This window comes from Chrysemys picta, chromosome 3 (genome assembly GCF_011386835.1).
Source record: "Chrysemys picta bellii isolate R12L10 chromosome 3, ASM1138683v2, whole genome shotgun sequence".
NCBI classification, from domain to species: Eukaryota; Metazoa; Chordata; order Testudines; family Emydidae; genus Chrysemys; species Chrysemys picta.
This window is the reverse complement of record NC_088793.1, coordinates 119,215,427-119,234,898: the sequence shown is the minus strand read 5'-3', so window position 1 is coordinate 119,234,898 and position 19,472 is coordinate 119,215,427. Positions and strand designations below refer to the sequence as shown.

The following is a 19,472-nucleotide window of genomic DNA, read 5'->3' as shown; positions in this document are numbered from 1 at the left end:
TCTCTGTGCAACATCCTTTTATTGTGTGAGAGTTCTAATAGATTTGGAGAGGTCTCCACCAAATCTTAAGATAACTTTATGAGAAAGCTACCATTTTTCAGTTTCACCTCAATGACCTACTGCCAGAAGCCCTTTGATGCCACCAGTATGTATACTCATGCAAGCTTAAAATTTGTGTTATATGGATAGTTCAGTAGTTTTCCATCAGGAGATAACATTTTGTAATATGACTGCTGACATGTAGTATCAGTGCAAGAGAAGGGAATGACATCTTACATTTCTATCATGTCCAAGTCAGGAGCTTCAGGTTCCATAGTAGAAAAGATCATTACTCCCACAATCTCATCTTTTTCTGCCTTCCTCTTCCCAGTTTTCCATTCCTTGGAATAAGAAAAATGGGACAATGCATACTGTGCAATGTGATCATCACTGTTTACCCAGAGTAGAGTAACATATATCCTAAGCAATGAATGCAACTTCATGGGAGTTTTGCCAATTCTTCTATAGGGACAGAAGTTCAACTTTTTAAAAAAATGCATTTCATTTTCTGTATCAGAGGACTAGGCTGAAAATGTGAATTATACATTGTGCAATACATAAGTATATACAACACAAACTACTTTTCCTATAACCGAATTACAAAAGAAAAATGATTATGCACGTATCTAAACTGGTACATGTTAAAAGTTATGCTCCACTATATAGAGAGTAATATGTGATATCTTTGGATTGCCATCATCCAATTGGTTAAAGGACCGAGCAACTTAAATTTTTTACTATCATTTTCCCAGATGATCATATTTATTTAAATAAACGCAGCAGCAGGAGGCAGAAATAGGATAACTGCCACTGTAAGATCCTTCGTGGGAATTATTTTTTTAATCCTAGATATGTTGCAGCATTTGTTCTCTTTATTTCAGGTCACTAGTCATGAGAATGCCAATATCCAGCCACACAGTTTTTAGCAACAGAAACTGCTGACAAGCTAGAAGGACAACTGCATGACCCTATCTTAGCTAACACAACAGTTTCTGGATAAACCTACACTCTACACATGCACTCCATTTTGCCTTTATTACTCATTAATACTTTAAACAAAAATTTCTTCTTTAAAAAAAAGGGTGCCAGTTACGTAGGCCTAGCAGTCAACATATAAGCAGATTGGTACTAGTTCTGGAGCTTAGCAAATGGGCTACCCTTAAGAGAAAAAGAAACAAAATGAGGAGGAACAAGAAAACTGAAGAAGCAAGCTTATGTTCTAGATATATCTGGTCCAACCTCAGTGCAGGGGGCTGGACTAGACCTCTCAAGCTCCCTTCTAGCCCTACATTTCTATGATTCTATCATCAGGGAAACCTGTGGAATCATCTTGTTACCATCAGGATCAGCCCCTTTTTCTGCCTTTTTTAATGCAGTACTGGGACAATATACCTCTAAGCTCTTCTGCTGCCAGAAACCATTCATTTTGCAGCACAGTACAGATCACTAGAACTGTACTGACTGATGAGTCAACCAACAATAAATGAGTTCAGCGGAGTCAGATCTGATCAAGTCCAACAGGCACAGAAATCTTTGGAAAGGCACATTAGTTTATTTTGTTTAAAAAAAGCAAAAATTCCCTTGGGTTGTCAGTTTTTCACCCATTTTTAGAGAATTGCTACTATTAGAGTTTCGCTCATTCTATTTTTCCTCTTCCAGAAATGTCACTAACTGGAGATACAACATGTGAGAGGAGCGAAGGGTGAGGGAGAATTAGAAATTGTTATTCCGCTAATTCGGGAAAAAAAAATCTACTTAGAATACCTATCTATTAGGACAGATGGCAATAAAATTTCATTAGGCAAACCTATTCCTCTTTTAAGCAATGAACCAAGTCAACCAAACACATGGCAATTTACAGCTCTTGTCTATTGCCCACTGGGGGGCAGACAAATCAAAACATTCGTTATCTGTAGGCTACAAAATTTAACACCACTCTCCTGTGCAAAGTGAGCTCATCAGTCCAAATCCCTTTCTTTCATCTCTCTTTTCCGACTGTAACAAGGCTGAATTTTTTCCTACCTTCTCATCCCGGAAATTGAGGAACTGCTGAAAAACTTCACTTTCTGAAACAACCGGATGACGACACATCCTGGTCATCCAACCCTGCAGCCTCTCCATGCGCATTTTGATAAATTCTTCTTCAAAGCGCCCTGCAATATACTGAATAATAACTACTTCATTTCTGCTTTAGCAGCATCCATATGTATCTTTAAAATAAAAACAGGCTCTTTTCAACTAAATTTGGTGGATTGTGAAATGGCTACCTTTATGTAATTTCTGTAGCTTGGAAAATTAGAAGAACTGTAGAGTAATAGACATCAGCTGTTGGTGAGTAGGATTGTTATTTTTAAATAATGGACAAGACACATCTTAGAGAGTTCCCTTGTTTTGTCTGATTTTGAAAAATAAGGATAATGGCACGTCATTTTCATGTTTTCCAGAGAACATAGTTAATTAGTTGACCCAAGACACAGAATTTACAGGCATGCTCAAATTGCAGGCCTTTGATTAATGCAATCTATTCAGTTCTTCAGTCAAAAGATAACAAACATATCAATTTCTGAAGAAAGTGTAAAAACAAAATGGAGTAGCATTTATTTGTTAAACATGGTAATATGTCATGTTTATAATGCTTTTGAAAGGTCCAACATCTGTTAAGTTCATACATGGAAGGCAGTTGCACAAAAGACAACACCCACCAACAAAATACCTTTTCACTTGTTCAAAATTTATACATATTGTATCCACCAACATACCAAGATTCCCCCCCACCCCGATAAGCTGGAAAAGATGAAGCTAAAAGAATAGAAAAGTTTGGCATTTATGAAGTGCCAGCTCTTTGTAACTACAGAGATATTTAGCACAAACTCTATTACATTTTAAAAGTAGGTAACTGAAGAAATGCTATTTATAAAGAGTAATTTCCACCATTCTGTATTGATAATTACCTTTGTTTTATTAACATTAAAAAAATATATAATTTTATAGTTAAAATTGGGGGAAAAACACTCATTCGTTTGAGGAGTCCAACATAGTACACAATGAATAGTATATGTTTGAAAAGGATAAGGCATTGTTACAGCATACTAACCGCTCTGATCCACATAGCAATGTAGATAACAGTCCTTGAAGGAGTACACTTTAAATATAAATATATATTTATAGTGTATATATGTATTTATATATATATAAATAAACCTGACAGTTGCTATGGCAGCAGCTTAAAACCCCCACAGAAAACGAAAGCGGTGAGGTACAAACAAGGAGAGGAGCTGGCAATATTAACTGGTAGACATGTACAGAACTATTGAAAACAATAGGAAACTACGTCCATACTTAATGGCATCTAGTCAATTAATAGAATAATTTAAGACTGAAGGAAAAGACAACATATTCCATAACTATAACTTGCTTTGTCATCCAGCTGTACTAAAGCTGCAGTAGTGTCTGAGTCAGTGTACGGAGACATGAATGGTAACTTATTTGGAATCTTTGCAAATCATATCCATAATCCATAACAGCCAGCAAAAACAGGATTCCTGTTACAGTTCTCATCTAAACAAAGTAATAGTCAGCTGGCATAGTAGCAGGCTTTCCTCAGACTAGTGTCTAGAATAGCTTTTTTTTTGTCCAGCCATCCTCTGAAAGAAACCTCCCGAGCATGCTGAAAGATATTTACCATTTTAAAAGAAAGTTTTATTTAAACTAATTTCTAAAGGAAATAAATACCCTTTCTTGGCACAAATCAAGAAAATCACCCTCGCTCACAGACTACCAAAGACAAAAGGTTAACTGAGATGCCAGATTCTCTTTTGAGTCTTTTATGATGCAATTACAATGAAAGCTAGAGACACATCATCAGGTCTTCGGGTTTCTTTTTAGTTCACGTGCACGTGTTTAAATAAAAATACTGGTGGAATTCTAAGCATAAGGCTAGCTAAGCAAAAACAAAATCACTTCCTCACTTTTCAGTTTCCTCGGCATTTATCCCAGCATTTGCATCAATGCTCAACTTTCTTCTTCACACACAGAGAGGCTGTTGCATTTTCAGTGGTACAGAGAGCCACATGGTTGGCTGCATGCCTCTGTGTGTGGGTGTGTTTCTTTTTGACTTGCCTTTATATTTAAAAGAAAAAAAAGAAGGCTGCGTAAAAGTCTCACCAGAAAGGGGGGTGGGGGGGAGAGAGGAAGCAGCAGTATTAATTAAATATGAACAAATTGCACGTTTTCTTCCAGTACAGGTCTCCACTTCCCACTAAATGCACAATTCACCACACATGTTAACAAATACATCCCTGGTTAACGTGCCACAGAATTCTACAAAAAGGCACAGATACTGAGATTACACACAACTGTGATGACTGAGCTGCTGAGACCACTGAGGGCCCAATCCAATAGCCATTGAAATCAAGGCTTCCATTGACTTCAAAGGGTTCATGTCAAGCCTTTATTGTTTAGCCCAACAAAGAAAATAACAGAACGCCACTAGCCGTCACCTTCAGCCCCCAACTAAAACCTCTCCAGCACATCATCAAGGATCTACAACCTATCCTGAAAGATGATCCCTCACTCTCAGATCTTGGGAGACAGACCTGTCCTCTCTTACAGACAGCCCCGCAACCTGAAGCAAATACTCACCAGCAACCACACACCACAGAACAAAAACACTAACCCAGGAACCAATCCTTGCAACAAAGCCCGATGCCAACTCTGTCCACATATCTATTCAAGTGACATCATCATAAGACCTAATCACATCAACCACGCCATCAGGGGCTCGTTCACCTGCACATCTACCAATGTGATATATGCCATCATGTGCCAGCAATGCCCCTCTGCTATGTACATTGGCCACACCGGACAGTCTCTACGCAAAAGAATAAATGGACACAAATCTGACATCAGGAATCATAACATTCAAAAACCAGTAGGAGAACACTTCAACCTCTCTGGTCACTCAGTAACAGACTTAAAGGTGGCAATTTTGCAACAGAAAAGCTTCAAAAACAGACTCCAATGAGAAACTGCTGAACTTGAATTAATATGCAAATTAGACACCATCAAGTTAGGCTTGAATAGAGACTGGGAATGGCTGAACCATTACACACATTGAATCTATTTCCCCATGTTAAGTATTCTCACACCTTTTGTCAAACTGTCTGTAATGGGCTATCTTGATTATCACTACAAAAGTTCTCTCTTAATTAGCCTCAGAGTTGGTAGGACAACTCCCACCTTTTCATGTTCTCTGTATGTGTATATATATCTCCTTACTATATGGTGTCAAGTATCAGGGGGTAGCCGTGTTAGTCTGTATCTACAAAAACAACAAGGAGTCTGGTGGCACCTTAAAGACTAACAGATTTATTTGGGCATAAGCTTTCGTGAGTAAAAACCTCACTTCTTCGGATGCATAGAGTGCATGCATCCGAAGAAGTGAGGTTTTTACTCACGAAAGCTTATGCCCAAATAAATCTGTTAGTCTTTAAGGTGCCACCAGACTCCTTGTTGTCCTTACTATATGTTCCATTCTATGCATCCGAAGAAGTGGGCTGTAGCCCACGAAAGCTTATGCTCAAATAAATTGGTTAGTTTCTAAGGTGCCACAAGTACTCCTGTTCTTTTAATCAGGGCAGAGGGTCATATAGATAGAAAACACTTTTCGTGTGACCTTTGTCAGCAAGTGTGAAATGAACTATAAAAGACCCATATGTAACATTTTACTTATGATCAGAAAAGTAACAGTGTACTCTCAGTCTGAGGATCCTTCCTCTCCCCCACAATTTTCACTTTTATTCTTCTTCTCTTTCAATTTGAAAGGCCCCTTTGTCATGATAATGGTCTCTCTGAACAAATGAAGAGGAGGCTCTCTTAGAGCCACTCCCAAAACTGCCCACGGGGTTGTTTCAGAACGATGAGACCTTCTCCACTACCAAGACTGAGCACACTCCCTCGGTAGTGCTTAGTTTTCCAGCCCAGTGGAAAAAGGATCAAATTTGATGTTTGAACAAATATTGACATATGCCATGAGTCAGACTATCATCAAGCCACCATACCCAAAAGAAGAATTACGCTGAACACTTTTCAAAACCATTGAGAAATAAGGAGACGGTCACTATCAGGGGAGATTTTTTCTTTGAGTTCACAGCTGGAATCATTTACCTGTGACTTGCTTGTCGGGAAGAGATGGGATTGGAATGGCAAATCCAAATTTAACCAGGAGACGCTCATATAACCAATCAAAGTGTTTATATCTGTGGTTGACAGATCGATTAGTGTTCTGTGGAACAGGCAAAAGAAAATTGTGACTTTTGATGGATCCTTTAAAAAATTAAAGTAAAGTCACCAACAAACGGTTAATGTGACCAACTAGCTTGAGTAAAGCTTTAGCACGAAGTCTCAAAATAGTTACTATTTAAAAACAGGTTTCAGAGAGGTAGCCCTATTAGTCTGTATCAGCAAAAACAACAAGGAGTCCTTGTGGCACCTTAGAGACTAACAAATTTATTTGGGCATAAGCTTTCGTGGGCAGCCTACGAAAGCTCATGCCCAAATAAATTTGTTAGTCTCTAAGGTGCCACAAGGACTCCTCATTGTTTTTATTTAAATACAGTGCCTAAAGACAACAGTGATGAAAACATTAGCTATTCATAACATAGTACAGTTACCAATTGGGAAAAAGTAACTTTTCCTTAAACGATCTGCTACTATTTGCTATCGTAGCCCCCCCAGCACCACCACCACCTTCCCACCTTTATATACAGAATGAAGTCCTGTGTCACACACACTTACAGTACATGTTAGCTGATATTCAATGTAGCTCTTCAAGCCATACATTTTAGAACCTTTTTTGGGATCTGCCACCACACAGTCAAACGTAGAGGTAGGATAAACCCACATAGGACCATAATCTCCAACCTGCAAGAAGTTACAAAAATAATAATTTTATAAATGTAAACCGACAAGAAAGCAATGGAAACTGGTGTTGGTCTAAGCATCCAGGGACTAAACTGATATTTGAGGGAGCACAGCAGCTTAGACTCTTGCAAAGTCCACTACCTCTCATTTATCAATCTAATCAGAGGTGCATAATGTAACTGAAATGACTTAGAAATATTGTTTAAAATTTTGAATAGCATAAGGTGTTTCTCTTATAGCAAGCAATGTACCTAGAATAGCTGATAATGAACAAAGGCTACTACTGGAAGATGTTGCCCTTGACTTTTCATCAGAAATGCCCAACTCTCTCCACTGAGTAATTTGAAGGTATTTTGATTGTCTAAACCGTTATGTAAGTATTCCCACTGTATTTGATGGGAATAGTTGCACAAGTGAGGGTTTGCAGACTGGGCTTTATGTTACCTATATGTTAGACCCATTTACATATTGCACAGCCAAGCAGACTACATTGTAAGCAGCATTACAAGAACACTGGAAAAAATTATCACAATCCATGAAGCAAGGAATTAAGAGCCTGATCCTGAGAAAGGCTGCTGAGCATCTGCAATTCCCATCAAAATCAAAGGGAGTTAATCTGGACACTGCAACGAATGAGGACAGACACAGGGATGGATTTTAAGCAGCAGGCTGCAACTTTATTAAACTTAACATGGGGAGGGGCGCTATCTGCTTTGTTACTCATTCTCACAACCCTGGTAAACTCTCCTCAGCCTACCCCCAGCACTCAGCTCACTCATCAGAGTCTTACCAGCACCCCTCACATCGGTAGGGGGACAGAGGATATTAAGAGGGGGGAGGACCTCAGCCCACAATGTCTCCCCCTATCCCATCTGTACAAGGCCCATCAGCAAAATCCCAGGTCTTTTACTTCTGGGAACTCTTCTTTTTATTTAGCCTTTTAACTGCACTGGAATTAGGTGTAAATTGCAGCAAACTAACATGCCTACCAAGTACTGCCACAAATTAACAAATCCTATTCCTAATTAACCTAGTTGTCCCTCCATGATGTTGCGAGGAAGGCAAAAAACTCCCAAGGCATATACCATTTTGGCCCGTCAGACCCGCAGCATCCTCAAAACACATCTTGAAAGCTATCAGTAAGAGGTCAGGGGATGGGCTGCAGGAACAGAGCAAGAGGCTCCACATGGCCCAGACTAAGGTTTAAATTAATGGAAGGGGAGGGCAAGGAACCAGTCAGCACCCTTCCTCCTTTCGGATGGCCAATGAATAGCTAGATACTCTGGAGGGGAAGGAACCACCTCTGCATCCTACCAGTGGGTGCTCTTCTCCCCATTTAGCTGCGGCTATCCCAATCACCAATGGCCCCCATCAAGTTTCCCACCTATTGAGGCAGGTGGGTGGCACTGGAGATTCTCGACATTTGGCAAGATCAGGCCCTAATGGCACAGTCTCTCCAAATAAAAAAATATACATAAAAACCAGTGTCCACCGTACACGAGGCATTAGGTTACCAAACTAAGCTTTTACTTACACATTGGTATTAGTCTCCCTCAGTAGTTCCTCTTTTAGCCTCAACATGTCTTAAAAATAATTTGGATAAGGAAAAAAACAACAACTTACAATTATGGGAATTTTCTCTTTGGGTTTTACTAGCTGCTTTGCCAACAGATACTGTTCCATTCCAGGTTTTGCAAATCCAGGGAATCTAATCAAAGAAATAAAGCGACTGAATTTCTTTTTCATAATCCCTTCTTTGACAGGTTCACAATTTCCTGCCATGTTTTTAAAAACTCATTATTCCTGATAGCCTAATTACACTAAATGAAATCTGTGCTAATCACAGATTGCTTTGATGGCTAATTATTCACTGGGAAAAAAAACAGTCAAGCTTCACCTATTGAGTAATCATCTTTATTCATGAAAGTACAGGATACTAAGCTGGTTTCTGATTGGCTGAACTGCACAATAGGTCTGGTACTCAAAGCCAATCAGAAGAAGTATGACAGTGGAATAGTTAACAGCAACTCCCATTCTATTACATCATCACTCAACAGCTAAAATGATTTGAATTCACATCAGTTTAATCTGATAAACAGTAATAACGATTTACTATGAACTACAATGTTATAATTTTATCTAGTAGTTCTGGACATGACATAAATGTGAGGCTCACATGTTTTATTCACTAACAGAATTAATAAGTGAAGTTATTGGGCCCTCAAATCAAAGTTTACATTACAAAAACCAACCAACTTACTCAGTCTTTTCAATGAAATGACTGGACCAAAAAAAGTTGGCTCCTTGAAGTGCTGCCAAGCAGCTGCTGTTTGCATGGAGCAACAATACCGGTGAAGTATGACTTAAATTCACAAATTAGTTTGCAATGCCCCTAAAATAGGGGGCTTTGTTTGTGGCGATGCTGGATTTTTAAATAAGTTGTAGTATACAACAGTGAAATCTGCATTAACAGAAATAACATCATTGTAAAAGAACACTGTCACAGGACAGGACCAAAATGCCTCCTGCTTTGAAAATGCAGGGCTTGTACTACTAGCTACATAACAGGGGCCATTATTCGTGTCTGTTTTCTATTCCACTGATATTCAATTGTAACTACTTCTCAAAGCCAGTGACAGAAGCTTATCCACTTACACCTATTTATTATTCCAGGGGTAATATTCTATTTGACCCTTGATGAGATTTCATCCTGTTTTAAAATGTGGACTAACTTTAAATCAGAAAAGTAAATAAAATTAGACTTCCTGTAATAACAGGCCTGATTCTCCAACACACATTCATGCAAGTATTCATTCATTAAAGTCAGTGAAACTACTTGCTTGAGCAAGGATTTTCACATGAAGAAGGGTTATAGATTTGAGCTCAGTATTTTCAAAAGGTAGAAATCCAAAGAATCAAAACAGTTACTCAACAAACTGTCCCTCTTGCAGTACAGTGAAAGGCCACAATCCTACCAACTTTTATACATATGCATAGCTTTATGCATGTGAGCAGGCTCACTGAAGTCAATGGGACTTCTCATATGAGGAACATTAATTTTGTATTTGCCAGATTGGGACCTTTGTCATTGATTGCAGAAGTCTTGTGCTCAATCTGATTTACTTTAAATAACCATTCTGGTTATAGCTATAAGGAATAATGGATAAATATGATAAAGAAACACATAACCAAATCTAAGTTCAAAAAGAATGAAGTGACAACTGAAGGAACTGTGTCTGAAAGCCAGACACTGCACTTACATTACTTAAACAAAACAACCCTCGCTGTTCTAACTTATTATCTATTATGAACATGTAAAGAAAATCAAGGGCTAGCAAGAGACAATGAATCTGTTCTTTAGGAGTATTGTTTTTCTGTTAGAGGGTTATGCTGCCATTTGGTCAAACTGTCTTATAAAGTTCTGGTTATTAGCCTAAAAGTTAAAGGAAGCTAGTCTTATTTAGATTTAAAACCAAAACTAAAAAAAAGGAGAGTATCCCAGATATGCAATACTCATTGCTAAAGTGCATGACTCTCAAATAAGCATGATAGCATAGACACAAACAAAGACATAGAAATGACGGGTAACTGTGTATAAAAAAGACCTTTCAGAGGGATGAGAACACTAAAATATACTATTAATTTACATTTAAAAATATTTACTATTCAAATATTTTCCATTTTCCCTGGACTTTTTTTTTTGTTAATTACATTACGAAAGATCTTTGGAGAGCTTAAAAACAGGGGAAAAAAATCAGGCTTCAGACTAGTTAAAGTACTGATTGCATAGCAATGCAGCAGAAACACACAAGTTTTGTCTGGAGATCCCTTTTCCATGCACATCAATGAGTATTAAAAAGCTGTTAAGTAATAATTAGTTTGAATATTTTCCTACATTTTTAAATTTTAATTTTTCTTTTGAGGATCAGGAGATGGAGACATTTTTTATTAAAGCACACACACAAAAAGCACTCAAGCCTCTGCATTACACAGAAGTTGTAAGAGTTTTGTTGTTGCTGCTATTCCCAAGGAAACTGACATCAGGATGCTAAGAACAAAATAAAATATTTTAAACTAATAAGTTAAAAAAATCCCTTGTGACACAGAAAACAGGTTAAAGGATAATGCAACATCCATTTCTACATTAACAGGAGTGACAACTGAAAGCGGAGTGGCCACAGTTCTGCTAAAGTCTTTTTTGCCTCTTCCCCAGCACCACACCACGTAAGGTGTCTACACTGTAATGTAATACCAGGGTTCAAACTCAGGCTCAAGCCTAACCCCCCTTTGGTCTACGCACAAATCATGCTGACCAAAGGGTGACTAGATAGCAAGTGTGAAAAACTGGGATGGGGTGGGGAGTAACAGGGGCCTATATAAGAAAAAGCTCTGAATATCGGGAATGTTGCTATAAAAGTCGGGAATTTCTGGTCACCCTAGGCCCAGGAACCAACAGGCTTACATTGCAGTGTAGACACATCCTTAGACTTTAAAACCTGCAATGTGTTAATATCTTTCAAAAGTTTTAAAATTAAGATATTTAAAGACTGTTTAAAAAATTGAGACCTCTGCAACGTTCACTAGATTTTATTTTTCCTCCCACATTTAAACCACAAAGGCCATGGCTCATGGCTGAAAGGGGTTATTAAATTATGACAAGATGCCAGGTCAAATTCTGCTCCCAGTTATACTGGTATCAATTTGGCATATATCCACTGGAGTCAATAGAGTTGCACCAATTACGGATGTATTCCAATGACTCCACTGGAGTTACATCAGTGCCAATTTGGCATAACTGGGAACAACATTTGGCTCATTCTATTGAAGGCTGCAGGGCTGAGCCCCAATAGTTCCTTTTAAGCAGTGATGGGGAGGGGAAGAGATCTTTCAAAAGTAGGCAGGGGGAAAGGGACTTCTGTGCTCTTGAAAACCAGTTCAGAGAGTTGTACAGTGGAATTGATTGTACTTGATTTCATATCTTAAAGAGAAAAAAGGAACAGAGGGGGGATCAAAGGTTCAGAAGATTATGGGGTAATACAGCCTTTCAGCTCTAGGTTGTTAAAGCTGACCCCTATATCAGCAACAACTGATGGCTGTTCAGCAGACAGTGTAAGAGGAGTTTCTAGTTTCACTCTGATTCCTAATGAACCGATATTGCAATATCACCACAACTGGAACTCTTGTTGAGATGGCAGTTGCCACAGCAGTACCAAAAACTGAACTACTTCCATCCCTGGAAGTAATCTTTTCAGGTCAGAGTTGGAGTACAAGACGACACCACTCTGGAGCACCATGCACAGTCAATCCTGTTCCGTGGATAAGAAACCTCACCTGCCAAGATCACTAATTAAACAACTAAATTAAAAGCTTTATAGGGTATGTCTACATTACAAGCACTATACTGGCACAGCTGTGACACTTCAGCTACACCATTGTAGCATTTGTAGTGCAGACACTTGCAACAGTGATGCCAGGGGTATTTCCATCACTGTGATAAATTCACCACCCCCCCAAGAGGCAGTAGCTTGGGGGATGGAAGAATTCTTCTGTCAACCTAGCTTTGTCTATACCAGCACTTAGGTAAGCCAACCTATGTCCCTCAGGGGTCAGACCCCTGAACGACAGAGTTAGGTCAACCAAAGTTTTAGGGGTAGACCAGGCCTTAAGTTTACAAAGGCAATAAGTATCCTGGAAAAACTCATGAGTCAATTGGCTACAAACACCACACCAGAGACACATGCCTGTGTCATGTGTTTCAGGTAGCCTCTATCTTTCTCTACATGCTCCAGCTGTGAAGTGATAATGCTGAATTTGTGACATCTGTATATCTACTACATACACTGCACATTTAAGTGGAAGGACAAGGTGAATCGTGTGAGGGGGAAAAATTCCTATTCAAATAAACTTTTACAATCTTAACTCTGCCCCAATATTTAATTTCTTCTAATCTCTAACATTGTTTTTCCCAGTTTGCTGATCATTACTTGTTAAGTGGTAATTTCATTGCAGCTGCACGAGTATTTCCACGCTGTGGGCCCCCTGCCTCAGAAGACTCACTCTCCTTATAACCAAGGTAAGATGGTGCCGTTGATTTTGGGTCATCCCAGTCATCATCCCAATCGTCGTCATCAGCAGCCGCTAAAGGAGGAGGAGAAGGGTAAAGCGATAGAAAAAAAAAAGGTATTACTACTTTGCTGAGCCAAAGATCTTCCTCTCCCACCCCCCATATTCAAAAGAAAAAATTGAGAACTAATTCAGCCCAATGTTTTTTGGCTCCTCATTTAAAATGTATCCCAAAAAAACCTACACATCCAAATAAAACAAATCTATTAAACAGACTGCCTTAATGAACCAATATTTTCTTTAATTGGGCACTTAATTAATTGACACTTTCCCAGCTAATATGTCCCAAATATAAATCTCTCTCTTCACCTAGACTTCCAGTGTTAAAAAGACTAGAAAGTTCTTCGAAATACTGGCTGCAATGCTTAAAAATAGAGCGTTTGTATTACTGGCCTTGCGTTGGCAGAAACAGGAACACACAGATTTAAAGTTGTATGTTGCCCAAAAAGTTAGAGCTATGTGAGCTGAACAACATGTCTAGGATTCTGTTCTTAACACTCCTGGCTCTTACCTGCTAATTTTTCATGCAGTTCTGAAAGGGTGGACTGATGTAGATCATTGCCATTTTATAGGAAGTATTTTAGGAGTCCACCACTTTTCTCCATAGAATTAGAATCATAGGACTGGAAGGGACCTTGGTAAGTCATCTTGGCCAGTCCCCTGCAGTAAGGCAGGACTAGGTATTATCTAGACCATACCTGACAGGTGTTGGTCTAACTTGCTCTTAAAAACCTCCAATTACAGAGATCCCACAACCTCCTTTGGTAATTTGTTCCAGTATTAACTGCCTTACAGTTAAGAAGTTCTTCCTAACGTCTAACCTAAATCTCCCTTGCTGCAATTGAAGCCCATTGCTTCTTGTCCTATCCTCAGCTGACAAAGAACTTATCACCCTCCTCTTTTTAACAACCTTTTACATACTTGAAGACTTATCACATCCCCCCTTGGTCCTCTCTTCTCCAGACTACTGCCATTTTTTTCAATCATTCTTCGTAAGTCATGGTTTCTAGACCTTTACTCGTTTTTGTTGCTCTCCTCTAGAGATTCTCCGATTTGTCCACATCATTCCAAAAGTGTGGTGCCCACAACTGGACACAGTGCTCCAGTTGAGCCCTTAGGGTTTAGTAGAGTGGAAGAATTACTTCTTGTGTCTTGCTTACAACACTCCTGCTAATACATCCCAGAATGATGTTCACTTTTTTGCAACAATATTTTATTGACTCCTCATATTTAGTTTGTGATCCACTATAATCCCCAGATCTTTTTCTCCAGTCCTCCTTCCTAGACAGTCATTTCACATTTTGTATATGTTATACCGATTATTCCTTCTTATGTGTAATACTGTGCTTTTGTCCTTATTGAATTTCATTCTATTTATTTCAGACCATTTCTACAGTTTGTCAAGATCATTTCGAATCTTAATCCTATCCTCTAAAGCACTTGCAACCCTCTCAACTTGGTATCATCTACAAACTTTAAGTGTACTCTCCATGCCATTATCCAAATAATTTATGAAGATATTGAATAGAACCAAACCCAGGACAGATCCTCTTCCCCCATATGCCCTTCCAGCTGGACTGTGAACCATTGACGATTACTCTCTGAGTACAGTTTTCCAACCAGTTGTGCACCCATCTTATAGAATGTTCCTCTAGGCTACATTTACCAGTTTGCTTATGAGGTGGTCATGAGACACAGTATCAAAAGCCTTACTATGGTCAAGCTACTGCTTTCTCCCATCCACAAGGCTTTTTACCCTGTCAAAGAAGGATATTAGGTTGGTTTGACATGATTTGTTCTGGACAAATCCATGTTGATTTGTTATCACCTTTTCTTCTAGGTGCTTACAAATGGATTGTTTTATTTGCGCCATTATCTTTCCAGGTACTGAAATTAAGATGACTGGTCTATAATTCCCTGTGTTGTCCTTATTCCCATTTTTATAGATAGATACTACTTTTGCCCTTTTTCCAGTCTTCTGGGATCTCTCCAATCCTCCATGAGTTCTCAGTATAATCACTAATGGCTCAGAAATCTCTTCAGCCAGTTCCTTAAATATTCTAGGAGGTATCTCATCAGACTCTGCCAACTTAAAGACATCTAACTTGTTCTTTCCCTATTTTAGCCTCAGATCCTATCTCATTTACACGGATGTTCAATATATGAGTGAGCATCAGAGGCAGTGGTGAGCTGGAGCCGGTTCACACGAACTGGTTGTTAAATTTAGAAGCCGGTTTAGAACCACTTGTTAAAGGGGTGGGCAAACTCCAGCCCGTGGGACCGTCCTGCCTGGCCCGCCTGAGCTCCCGGCTGGGGAGGCTCCCCGCCTTCCCCCCTCTCACAGAGCCTCAGTGGGCTGAGCCGCCGGCGCCAGCGCTCTGGACCGCTCCTGGGCAGCTCTGCAGCTCCTGCCGCTCAAAGTGGCAGGGTAAGGGGCTGGGGCTGCAAGCTCCAGAGGGCCGTGTGGCATCCATACACACTGCCCTGAGCAGCATGGTAAGGGGGCCAGACCGGGGCTGGGAGGAGGGGTTGGATAAGGGGCAGGGAGCGGTTGGAGCAGGCAGAGGTTTTGGAGCAGGCAGTCAGGGGACGGGGAACGGGGTGGGAGTTCCGGGGGTCTGTCGGGGTGGTGATGGATGGGGTCAGGGCAGTCAGGGGACAGGGAGTGAGGCGAGTTGGGTAGGGAGTAGGATCCTGGGGTGGTGGGGGTGTCTCGAGAGGGGGTGGTCAGGGGACAAGGAGCAGGGGGCATTGATGGGTTGCGGGTTCTGGGGGGGACGGTCGGGGGAGACAGGCTCTTTTGGGAGGCACAGCCTTCCCTATCTGGCCCCCGATACAATTTTGCAACCCGGATGTGCAGGGCCAGCTTTAGGAACTGCAGGGCCTGATTCAAACAGTTTTGACGGGGCCCTGGCAGGGATGACTAAAAAAAAAAAAAAAAAACCACCACCGAACACGTGGGGCTTGTACTCACCAGGCGGTGCTCCGAGTCTTCGGCGGTGGGTCCTTCACTTGCTCCGGGTCTTCGGCGGCACCAAAGGACCCGCTGCCAAAGTGCCGCTGAAGACCCAGAGTGAGTGAAGGACCCACCGGCAAAGTACTGCTGAAGACCTGGTAGGGAACCAGTTGTTAAGATTTTGGCAGCTCATCACTGATCAGAGGGGTAGCTGTGTTAGTCTGTATCCACAAAAACAACGTGGAGTCCGGTGGCACCATAAAGACTAAGATTTATTTGAGCATAAGCTTTTGTGGGTAAAAAACCCACTTCATCAGATGCATGGAGTGAAAAATTTTCATTCCATGCATCTGCTATGTTATGTTATGGGTCCCATCACTGCTAACCTTTCTGGTGGAAACAAACAAAAATGGTATTTAATACTTTGGCCATTGCAACATTTTCTGCAATTGTCTTTCCCTCATCATTGAGTAATGTGCCTACCCTGTCTTACCATGTGAATGTTTGTTATGTTTATAAACTTTTCACAGTATAGAAAAGGGACACTACTGTACAGTGATCCTCATTCATACCAACATTCTGGTCCAGATTATTTAGAGACTGAACAAATCATTCATGGGAGCATTTAGCTGACCTGGGCCTTGATAGGCCTGTGGGTGCCCAAATTGTGCTGCTCCCTCCCAGTTGTTCGAAGTGGTGTTTTTCTGCCCCGCTGCACTTTCAGGTTTGGTTGCCCAGCCGTCACCAGAATTTGCATTGTCCACGTTTCCAGATTTCCAGTTTGACCAGGGGTCTTGGGCACTGTTGACCTATAACATAAATAAAAAAGAAAAATAATAAAAAAAACTGCTGAAAAAACCAGGAGAAATGCATCCTAAATCTTCATCACTGGAGAGCACAAAATTTTTTTAATTTAAGGAAAATAAAAAGGACTACAAGTTTTCTGTGTTCAGCACTTGGCAATGACTTCATAACCCAACCAAGGCAAATCTCAGATGCTCATACTACAGGTATGAGGACCATATAAATATCTAGATGGATTATGATTAACTTTCCACTGATGGCAACATTGGGACATCACTGAAAACAGTATTGCCTTAACTACTCAAAGTGAAGTCAATAAATTATTGGTTCTAAATTTTCTAAAGCATTCTTATCCACCGCAGTTATCTCCAGTTACCCTGAAAGTATGTGCAGATCAAAGAAAAATCCAAGACTTGACATTTTTATGTGAGATTTTATTCTGTCAACTCCTGTATCGGTGTTTGCTACCTTTATTTCACTAAACCAATGATCAAATATTTAAGAGATGAACAATACAAATTTTCCTCTGCGTTTTGTACTTTGAGAAAAATAGGTAAATGTTTACTTGTGTGCAAAGAGGAGCACTCTACCAGAGATATTACAGGTAAAGGGCAAAAAACAACCTGACAGTCATGTTTATTTTCTGACAAAGAGAAAAAAGCCAATTCAGAATTAGAGCAGAAATCCTTGCATTTTGCATAGACTCTGCAAAGCAGTGAATGCAACACTTCTGTCACACAGTAGCATCCCAACTGGACAATCCCCAGCAATGAATTTCTATCATACTAGAATACAGACTACCTACAGCATTTGCTAGGGTAGAATGCTCTAAGATTTCATTAAGATCTCCATTACAAAACACTGTCAACTTCTTCCTGGCCACCCTCTCCCCTTGCAGAGTTTTTACCATGATCATAAATTTATATTTAAACACACATACACACTTTTCTCTCCCCTCCACCTCCCACCCCTTTTTCCCCAGCTGAAGTCTTCCATGCTTGGTCACAGCTTAAAAGTAAGTTTCTTCTTCTGCAAGGTCTGAGCAAAATCTGCTTCACTGTTTGAGTTCTGAGAGATTGAAATATTTTATCTCAAGCACGGAAAGAATACAAAAGACTTTTTTGAATAAATATGCATCAGAACAGCTGAACTTTAGAAGTTGAAACTTTTCAGACATCTAATCTCGAGGATTTATGTATAGGCCAGTTTGGGCAGGGATTCTGGAAAGATTTTTACAACCTGTAGGAGGCTGTCATTCATTCATCACAACTTTACTAGTTAGCCTGGTACTTTTTCATTTGAGATTTCAAATGATGGCTCCAAATAGCTGCATTCCTCATGCATGGAGGAAATTCAGCCTGCAGCCATGGAGTCCTTTTAGGCTGCTCGATGTTACTGGATGCCAAAATAGCCATGTTAATAAAACTGCTCACTTTCAAGATTGCACTCCATCCTATGCAACACAGAGGTGGCAATGGTGGTGATCCACACATTCATGACATGCCAACTCCATTAACTGCAACTCATACGTATGAACAAAGCCACACACCCTACAGTTCCAGTAAAAATGGCAAAAAATGCAGTAGCCAGTCTACTTAACAGCCCAGATGGCTGTGAACACCTCAACCCAGTGCTCTGAGCTCTGCCCTACCTCCATCAATTAATGCACACAGTCTAGTTAAAGGGCTCTGCTTTGATACTCAAACCTTCCATGAGAACTGTGAATAGTTATAGTACCTAGGGTATCACCTCTTCCCCTCAACCAGCACCTCCCAGAACAGCTAACGTCCACCAGAACAAAGAAACAGTCTATCAACACGGGGAGGCTTACAAGTGCAGGAGATTGAAAGGAACTGGACCTAGACTGTGGAACTCATTCCCACAAAAGCCAAGAATGACCATGGACCTCACCACTTTCAGGACCGAATGTAGAACTCAGTTATTGGCTTTAGCTTTCCCTAAAAATTTCTTCACATACACAAATCCAGTCTACACTAGGGAACAACTGCAATGCTTGGGAGGTGCTCAGAACCTAGGAGGATGAGGGCCATGTAAGTACCTACTTTACAGAGAGAGGTACACACATTTAAATAGGCTGTATGCTAATGAAATTTCTGCAAATGTTAGATGATGAAACCAGACCTCAAATCAGTAGGGATCAGTTTGCATATAAGGTAACCAGCTAAGAATCTATCCAGGGGAAAAAGTGTGCCTCTTGGGAGGACTGAATACTGGTGATAGAAAGCCTTTTGAACCAGAAAAAATGCCATCTATTTGGCTCCATGCCAGGTCAGCATCATGCAGAGAGCTGGATCTGGTGCTCTTCTGAACATAATAAGCTTTTTCTGGCCAATGAGGACTTCCAAACCCACAGAGAATTGATCTGAGAAGAACTGTCTCAGGGGAAACTGCTAGGTTACTGGAGTCCTCCTGTTCCTGTGTGGCCCGGATTTGACACATTGTTGCTCTCATTCAAACTAAGGGAAATCGTCTGCAATTTGTGGAATCTGAATTTGTTCTTGCATCGTTGGTTATTTGGTACATGCATAGGCAGGGACGGACACACACTCCAGGTCACAATGGAGCATCGGAGATGCTGACTAAAAAAGGAGTGCCTATACTGGGACCA

General features: G+C 40.3%; 1 protein-coding gene across 7 annotated transcripts in view; it reads right to left on the bottom strand.

The window, feature by feature from the left end:
- LOC101943505 (palmitoyltransferase ZDHHC14) overlaps positions 1-19,472 on the bottom strand; it is a 324,118-nt gene that overhangs the window by 32,135 nt on the left and 272,511 nt on the right. For all 7 annotated transcript variants that reach the window (XM_008177690.4, XM_008177694.4, XM_024112258.3 and 4 more), the window contains 7 exons: positions 16,674-16,848; positions 12,945-13,098; positions 8,584-8,668; positions 6,835-6,960; positions 6,205-6,322; positions 2,062-2,192; positions 277-380 (listed from right to left, as the gene is read on the bottom strand). In XM_008177690.4, the coding sequence (XP_008175912.1) occupies positions 277-380; positions 2,062-2,192; positions 6,205-6,322; positions 6,835-6,960; positions 8,584-8,668; positions 12,945-13,098; positions 16,674-16,848 (893 nt within the window). The remainder of the gene's footprint in view (positions 1-276; positions 381-2,061; positions 2,193-6,204; positions 6,323-6,834; positions 6,961-8,583; positions 8,669-12,944; positions 13,099-16,673; positions 16,849-19,472) is intronic.